Raw genomic sequence first — 9,106 nt, forward strand, 5'->3', positions numbered from 1 at the left:
TTTCTTATAACCCTCTGTACATCTCCTCTTTTGATTCTAATATATAAAATAAACTACAAAACTGACATTCTCCAGAGCATTTCCTCAATTTGTTGAGATTTTGCTTCCCATCAGTTGTCATCAGTTTGGTTCAAATAAACTCATAAACTACATGTTTGGACGTTACTTACATTAACACCTTCCTCTTGATACAGAAGGCTCCAGAGCTAAGAATTTACTTTACATACTTCCAGCATTTAAAACTGTAGTATGTAAAGACAATGACAGAACGAATCAAACTGATTGGAAGAAGGGCCTTTCTCTTTCTGTCACCTGTCTAGAGCCAGATGCAACTATAAACAGGGAATCAAATGAAATGATTACGAGATGAAAGAAGTCGAGTCTAATCTTTTTAATGGCTGTAAGGAAGAGTTGCCAATAACTGAGTAAATCCACAGGCCAATTAGTCTGGGAACCTGTGAGACCTGCCAGCAAGCTCAGGGAGAGAGAGCCACGACTCCACAGCATGTCGTAAAGCAGAGCCTGGGGGATTTTTTTCTTGAGTGGACTCCAGGGGCAGAAAGAAGAAGACCTGGGGTCTACTCCCAGGTATGCCACTAATTAGCAGCAGCCGTGAGCAAGTCACTTAACCTTTCTGAGATTCAGGTCGTTTCTCTGTAAAAGGCGGGGGTTACATTAGGTTAGGGGTAGCACATGGGTGGCACATACACCTCTACCTCTCTCATGCCTTTGATAGAGACTACTGTTACCTCATCACTTTTTAGAAGTTTTTCTACAGTAGCCTAAGCAGGTACCTCCAATTAGAGTTGGTATAAAAGCTGAAATCTAGTTATTTTCCCTCTAAAGTCCCTTCTAGCTTCTAAATTGAAGGTTCCAACTTTCAAAGCAAGAGATGATCATTTTTCTGATTTAGTAATAACTCCTTCAAAAAAATGAAAATTAGGATCATAATTTTATATACTCTTCCTTTCCACCCTGAGCAGGGTCTTCCTGAAGTCCTATTGTTCTTCCTTCCATGTCAGAGATATTAGAATTTGAGCTTCACCTTCTGTCAGTTTACCCAGCATGACAGTGTTCCCTGTAGTTTCCTGTTATCTGAAACAGCCCACACTTGTTAGTACATGCAGACTCGGGAAAAGGTCCTGGAACTGAAAATCTGCCTCACTAAGGGGAGGGCAGGGAAAAACCAAAGAAAGAGTCTGGCCACTCCAGTCTGGTAATTTATAGAGTTCATTAAGGGAAACTAACATACAAGGCATGTCTTGGGCAGCTGTGAGACAGAATAGATCCCTATGGCACTTGACAGGTGCCAAAGAATTACATAAGGTACAAGATGGGGATAGTCATGGGCATTAGCATGTGAATGCTATCAGGTACAGATATTACTTTACTTTCTTGACCAGGTCAGGACAACAGACTATTCCAGGAGCTAGTAAGTTAAAGAAGGCAGGTGAGGGGTCCTGATTTATGTTAGCATGAACATTTATTATGGTCAGAATGAACATCGATTATGATTAGTCTCTAAGAGGGGTTTGAGAGAAGCAACTTCTGTTCCGGTCCAGGTCCAGCTCCAGGATCAGACAGGTGTCACATCATGAAACAGTGTCTCCTCTAAAACACTTAAAAATTTATACTTGGCAAAGAATATAATGAAAGGAATGATCTCAGGTTTCTAAAAGCCAAGAGTTAGAAGACGAGGCATTTAATTATTCCATTTGCGACTCACCAAAGTGAACCTGATTTACAGTTCTCGCTCCTGGCAGGAAAGCAATCACATTAAAAGGAACCTGGACAGGAACAGCTTCAGGAATCCAGGTGGTTGCAATTAAGTTTTATTGAAAGAAGCAGTGAAGTGGTTGACATGGGGCCCATCTCACAACCCACTTCTCACGCCCCCCCCCAAACCACTCAGGGGCAAGCCTCAGGCCAGGGAAGCATGTTTGTGTTGGATAGGAGCCCTAACTTGAGTTATTTCCCTCAGGGCAAGGAAGAAAGGGGGAGAGGCAGGTGACACGATAAGGTGGGGCACCTCACTGCTCAGGTCTCAGGTGGAGACCTCTACTGAAGCGTCAAAGTGGACCGGCACGTATGGGTTCCCGTTACAGGCCACGATGATGTGCCTCTTTTTCTGGCTGGTTCGGTATGCACAATTGGGGTATTTGGAGCCGTTTGTCAGGCGGCAGTCCGTAATGCTCATGCTGGAGCTGCTCTGGTAGCAGTCAGACTGCCCATCCTTACAGGTGACCTTTTCCTGGAAGCAAACAGCCTGGACATCAACCAAGGGCTCGTGCACAAAGGTGTTCACTGGCTTGCACCGTCCTTTCGTCATGTTCCGGCGCCTCATCATTTGGTTACAGTAGCTGGAGCCGATGTTGGGGTAGCTGTCTGGGTCCATGTGCTGCCGAATGAACTTCTTGGCCTGTGATTCCCTTTCCCGGAAAGGTTCAACCCACCCCAGTGCCAGCAGCACTAGGAGTAGCAGTGAGAACAAGATCAGGGACTTCGCCTGAGCCATGGTGGCCTTACTCCCCTGAAGGAGCCTAGCCAGGAAAGGGAGAAAGGAGGAAAGCATCACTTTAGAGAGAAAGCCCCAGATCCCACCTGTGGCCTCCCTGGGTTACAGTCTCCCTTCAGGTCAGTCCTATTTCTGCGACATTTTCCAGGTAATGAGACACTCACATATACTCTTCTCCAAGAGCATTTGACTCCCACTAGCTACAGCAAAGATGTCCTCCTCTCTGGGTGGTGACCTTGGAAGTGACCTAAAATCTTGGCAGTCCTGTCTTTAATTACTGAAGGCTTTTTGATCTAAAATACATTTGAAAAATAAAATGTATTCGTACCCAGTGCTCTAGTAGCTCAATAAAAGATCGTTTTGAGTAAATCATGAGCCAAATTGTATCCCTGACACTACCATGACATTCAAGATCATGGAAGACAGAGCCCTATTGTCCAACAATACAAAAGAAGCTCAACCCAGTGCCTGACACTGGCATCATAAAGGGACGCCATTGTATTCCAAAGAGAGATGCTCGCCTTCCCCAACGTGGGTCTGCTCCTTCTTCAACCTCATGGGTTCTCTGCAGCCCTAGTGCTTCAGACCAACTCCAGCTCTGCTCTCAGCTGATGTTTGCCTAACCCAAACTTTCTCTGTGCTATCCTCACCCACCCTGGCTCCCTCCTCTCCAACCCTCAAGCAAAAGCAGTTCCTGCATCCACCTCTTGGGCCACTTACCGGGGTCTCTGTATTGGACTGTCGGAGAAAGCAGGCTGGAGGCCAGTTTCTACAGTCACTAGATCCCTAGGGTGTGGACCTTATGTAGATTACAAAGAGGCTTGGCTTCCAAGAAAAAAAGGGTGGGCGGAGCATCTCGGTTTCAGTCCAGAGGAAAACAAGGGCGTTGCAAAGAAGTAGTGGGGAATTATCTCTTTTCAGGGTTGCTGGGTCTTTGCCTACAGGAGCCTTTCTTACCATGTGAATCACATCTCTCTGCATGTTCACAAAAAGCAGCAGAGAAAGCCACTACGGCACTGATGCTTGAATCCCAACCAAGTCCTTATTATCTCTTTGGGGGCCATTTTCACCAAACAGCCCTCTGAAGTTAGCAAAGGGCCCATAACTTGTGATCACTGGAGAGGGAGGGAAAGGGAGGTCCTCTCTCTCTTCAGGAGTCCTAGAGTGGCTGTCTCTAGGTGGAAGGTTCTCAGATCTGGAGAAGGAGAGGGGGAATGTCTGAACAGATTGAAGAAGTAAGCCTCTACCTGACTTCACCCAGTTCTGGCCACCTCAATACTCCTGAGGTGCTGAAGGTGATTGCGTGAGAGTTGTTATCTACAGTAATCACTCATCTTGTAGGTCAGAGTTGAGTAAAGGAACTAAAGATAACCAAAACCCCAAGCCCCTTTTGGAGAAAAAAATAGAGAACATCAAATTTCTTAGCAGAATTCCCTCCTAGAACAAGATCTGTTGTTGTAGGGTGACAATTTTGGTGCTTCTTAAGTGAAGATTACTATCAAAAGTCCCTCTGAATTAAAATGGATCTACTTTTGACCCAGCAATTGTACTTCTGGGTATTTATCCAAAGAAAAGCAAACAATAATTCGTAAAGATCTATGCATCCCTATGTTCATGGCAGCACAATTCACAATAGCCAAGATATGGAAGCAAGCTAAATGCCCATCAACAGACCAAAAGAAGTTATGGTTCATATATATAATGGAATATTACTCATAAAAAAGTGAAATCCTACCATTTGCAATGACATGGATGGACTTAGAGGTGATAATGCTGAGCAAAATAAGTCAGACAGAGAAAGATAAATACCATATGATTTCACTTATAAGTGAAATCTAAGGAACAAAAAGAACAAACTAATCGAAAACAGACTCACAAATACAGAGGACAATCTGGTGACGGCCGGAGGATAGGGAGTTTGGGGGGCTGGGAGAAAGGGGTGAAGGATTAAAGAAGTACAAATTAGAAGTTAATAGGTGGTCATGGAGATGGGGACATGGCATAGGGAATGCAGTCAGCAGTAAGGTAATGACTATGTGTAGAGTCAGATGAGTGATAGAGTAACCAGGGAGATCATTTCATAAACTATATAAATGTCTAACCAATGTACTGTATACTTGAAACTAATAATAAAATAAAATATAATGCTAAAAAAAACTTTCCAGAAATTATCTCTCTTGATTCTCATAACAATCCTATAATGCATTAATATTATTCACTTTTTATCTGAGTCTCAGCGATTAAATTACCTGCATCAGTATCACCAGTTAAAAGTTTCCAGACCTAAATTCTCTTCCTAAGCTACCTTCAGTCCATCACCCAAGTTTTTTTTAAAACTAGAATCAAGGCAAAAAAATTCAAGGTTAGCAGGTGTTTTTTACTCTTTTTTTTTTTATAAATATGTTTCACCCTCTCTCTATAGTTGCTTAAAACAAGTTTGAATATTACTTAGCTACATGTTAATGTTTTTAGCCTGTACTTTTTTAGATTTTGTTGGAGACAGAATTCTAAAGATGTCACCATGTATTCCATTCCCTGGTTATCAAACACTAACCTAGGTACTGAAGGGATTTTGCAGATATAATTAAGGTTATTAATAAGTTGATTTCAAAGTAGGAAGATTATCTTAAATTTTCTGAGTGGGCTCAATGTAATCACATGAGTCCTTTAAAAGCCAGAGAAGTAAAAGAAAAGGCCAGAAGAAATCAAAGCATAGCCACTCAATATGCAGTTGCTGGCTTGAAGATGGAGGAAGAGGCAATGCAGGAAGCCTGAGAAGAATTCTTCCAACAACCAGTGAGTTTGAAATAGGACCCTGCATCCCAGTGTGACCTTTACTGAATCCAGCCACACTGTGCTGAACGTTCGGCCTACAGAACTGTGAGATAATAAATGAGTATTGTTTTAAATTAAAAAAAAAAAAAAGTCCCTCTAATGTAGAGAGGGGCCAAGAGAACTAAATGTTAAATCAAGCTATATTCAGAGACTGTATGTAGTATGCCGATCAGCCCTAAGGCCAGGATACCAGACCACGTGGAAACCTACAGAACAAAGGAAGATTTCTGCTGGGATTACTAACAAACCATTTGCCCACACTATGAAGGGAAAACTGTCTTTGAGTCATGCTCTACACAAAATAAATTCATTCATTTATTCCTTACAGCTAAAACCATGGGGAACCTATAGATCATAGGCTGGGAATTGCCAGCAGGCTTTTCTCATTACAAGATCTTAACTTTTCATACTATGTACCCATACCATCAAAGGAAAATAGAAAACAAAGTCTTAAACTGTAATTCATAGAAGCTAAGAATGATACAAACTGAACTCTCCGAACACTGGTGTTCCCTCTCACTGTCTTTTCTCCGTCCCTCTCAGTGTCCTTTTCTCGGTTCCTCTATTGTCTCTGTCCCTCTGAGTCTCTCTCAGACTCTTTCTTTGCCTCTCAGAGAAGTCAATGCTCTGTCTGTGGAGCATTACCCCTTCTCTAATAAACTTTCCTTTTAACTCTAACGCTGATGTGCACTTGAATTCTTTCCTGAGCTCTGTGGAGAACGCTTTCTCTCTCTGTGCAGGGCTGCTCGGGGGAATTTGCCCGCTCCTGCATCACATCCATACTCTGGATTTAAACGACCTCAGTCCAGACTCTGGATTAGCACCTTGAGAGCTGGGCAAGTTACAGAACTTGATTTATTTCTCTTCTCCTCAGTTTCTCCTAAAATGGGAATGGATAATAATATGTACCTCTTAGATTTGTTACTAGGACAAAATATAGTAAGATATGCAGAGCACTTAAAATATGCTTGAAAGAATCTATAAATGGTAGCCCTGTGATTGTTCACATGGGATGAGGTTCAGATTCTCCCAAAACACACACACACTCAAGGAATCTGTTTAACACTGGTGGTCTCTGAATTGCTTTTTACAGGGGTTGGATTCAAGAACCTGCTCCGCCTTTGTTTTGCTAAAAACCTGAGCTGAAAATAATAGCCAGTTTTGAAATCCTGAGTAGGAGAAGAAAGAAGAGGAGAGAAGATAGGGACCTTGGTAGGAAGAACAGAATTCTTTAAAAGGAAGTTTTTAAATTGTTTTGCCCCATGATATCCAAGAACTCTTTATTCAAGTCAATGTTATTTGCTAATGTGTATGAATTTGGAAGCGAAGTGGGGCTAAGGAAGACATGGTATGGCAAGAGATTTTCGTTTCATCAGCCTTCCCACCCTCCACCCATGTTTTGTTTGTTTCTTAGTCTTTAAATAGTACTGTTATCATCTTGAGTGGTGCTGGGAGAAAAAATTTTCCCACACATTTAGAGGGCCTGAGAATTAACTGACAAAAGGTTAACAAGAAACTAGACAAAGTTTATTCATGTGCATATGAAGAAGCACAAGAGGGTGGAGAGAGGACAAATTTGAGTGTTCAAGGCAAACTCCCAAGACCACATCACATCGTGAAGCCACATCAGTGACTGGCTTATCCCAGGTGTGGATGGGAAAGTGCAAGGAAGTGCATTTTTCTCCCCCTCCACAGAATGCCTGGAAATTAATCTCTGAAATCCTCCTAGAGCCAAAGGCAGCACAGGAATATTAAAACTACACTGCATTTGTGGGCTCTGGGTCCCAAGGAACCTCCTTAGAGATCAGCTGTGTGGCAAGGGCCCACCCATGCCTCCCATACTTTTCTCTCAAGTAGCTATCTGCTCCTCTCCTGACTTAAGCACAGTTTTCTTGAGTCCTCTTCAAGAGTGAGGCTCTGGACTCTCTGGAGCCAGCTCCATGGAGGCAAAGGTCAGTTTGGGTTGTAGTAACTTGGAGACTTTATGATCCTATGAAGCTAAAAAGTTTCTTAGGAAACAAACAGCACGGCCCCTGAAGCCTGTCGCGAACTGTGCATTTACAGGCCTCAACTGAGAAACCCCTTCCCCAGTGAAACACTATTCAATCTTCTCCCTCCTCCTCATACCCCAACATTTCATCTCACATGACAACTACCAAAGGGCAAAAAGCTTTCAAGGCTGTGCAGGTTATTATTCCTGTTGATGATCCCCATTTCATAAGACCTCTCATTTCTCTTTCCAAGCCCATTTCACCCCCATACATCCGCTCACCTCCTCCTGTGTAGCCCAATTCCTAACAGACCATGGATCAGTACCGGTCTACAGCCCGGGGGATGGGGACCCCTAAGCTAAGCAATTAAATGAAGGACTTTGTTTTAGACCCAAGTGCTGAGAATTCTCCCCAACAAAAGCAGTTGTAATATAAACCAGACCTTGATAAGGGCTCCGAACTCCAGTACAGGCGAGGACAAGGTTATTAGGAAGCAATGGGAGAAAGGGGATGGAATAAAGGGAATCGGCATGAACTGGGAAAGAAAAGAGTTCCAACATCTGAGCCCTTGTTTGAGGCCAACTAGGTACAGGTTGCACTTTCCCAGAGGGCAGCTCTGATATGTGTGGGTACCACCAAATGTAGTCAACAGCTTGATCTCCAGAACACACAGAGAAGGGCCCTAGTCTCCCATCTTCCCCTCCCAGCCTCCTGACACTATAACTGTTCTTCTCAGCCCAAAGGACAGATCACGTTCTCTCTATGTCCTCTTCCACTCCAAGTACCAGCCCTGAGTCTTCTTAAATGGAGGTCAGATACTGCCCAGAGTGTCTGAGGAAATATTGAGACTTGGGTGTCTGTGGTTCCTAATAGGAAAGCATCTAATTACCTTTCAGCTCCGGGATTCAGTGGTCTTTGGGTTTTCATTCATTTTAGGATCCTTCCCCAACCCTTCCCTTCTAGGTCAAGAACCAGTGCCTCTTTCTCTTACCTAAGGGTAGCCCATTTGTGCTAGCTCTTCTGATAGCTTATCACAGTGGCATTAATTATTGACCAGGACTCCTATGTGAAAGAAAACAGCTGATAAGAGAGGCAGGCAGGGAACCTAAGGGATCAGGGAGCCTGAAATCTACATGCTCCACCAGAGCCACAGATCTGGTCTTCTCCTGAGAAGAGCTAAGCCTGAGCCTGAAGTCTCCAACATTTCTGGCACCAGAGACCAATGCTTCTATGAGAATCTGACGATCTGAGGTGGAGCTGAGGCGGTGATGGCGCTGGGGGGCGGCTGCAAATACAGATGAAGCTTCGCTTGCTTGCCTGCTGCTCACTTCCTGCTGTGTGGCCCGATTCCTAACAGGCCACAGACCTGTACCAATCCATGGCCCAGGGGTTGGAGACCCCTGAGCTAAGTAATTAAATCAAGGACTTTGTTTTAGACCCAAGTGCTGAGAATACTCCCCGACAGAAGCAACCCCTAGAGATGTAATACAAACCACACCTTGAAAAGAGCTCTGAGCTCTGGTACAGGTGAAGACAAGGTTATTAGGAAGCAATGGGAGAAAGAGAGTGAAATAGAGGGAATCAGAGACGTGTCAGACCAAAGATTACCTTGGGGAGGACTTTTAAGAACAGCTTTTTTTTTTTTTTTAATTGGGGTAAGGGAAGGGCAATTCAGACAGGAAAAAAAGGCCAGATAGAGAAGTAGCAGAGGGCTGTGTATTGAGAAAATAGCGAGTTTTTCCACGTAACTGGGAGGAGGTGGGGG

At 43.6% G+C, this 9,106-nt stretch overlaps 1 protein-coding gene across 1 annotated transcript; it reads right to left on the bottom strand.

Annotated features, from left to right (window-relative positions):
• Positions 1–1,128: 1,128 nt before the first annotated feature.
• On the bottom strand, positions 1,129–3,359 carry RNASE1 (ribonuclease A family member 1, pancreatic). Its single transcript, XM_039869826.1, has 2 exons — positions 3,236–3,359; positions 1,129–2,540 (listed from the first exon to the last, which is right to left on the bottom strand). Exon 2 carries the CDS (start codon positions 2,513–2,515, stop codon positions 2,045–2,047), a length of 471 nt encoding a protein of 156 aa, XP_039725760.1. The 5' UTR covers positions 2,516–2,540; positions 3,236–3,359; the 3' UTR covers positions 1,129–2,044.
• Positions 3,360–9,106: the final 5,747 nt, after the last annotated feature.

This window comes from Pteropus medius, unplaced genomic scaffold, assembly GCF_902729225.1.
Source record: "Pteropus medius unplaced genomic scaffold, Ma_sr-lr_union100, whole genome shotgun sequence".
Lineage (NCBI taxonomy): Eukaryota > Metazoa > Chordata > Mammalia > Chiroptera > Pteropodidae > Pteropus > Pteropus medius.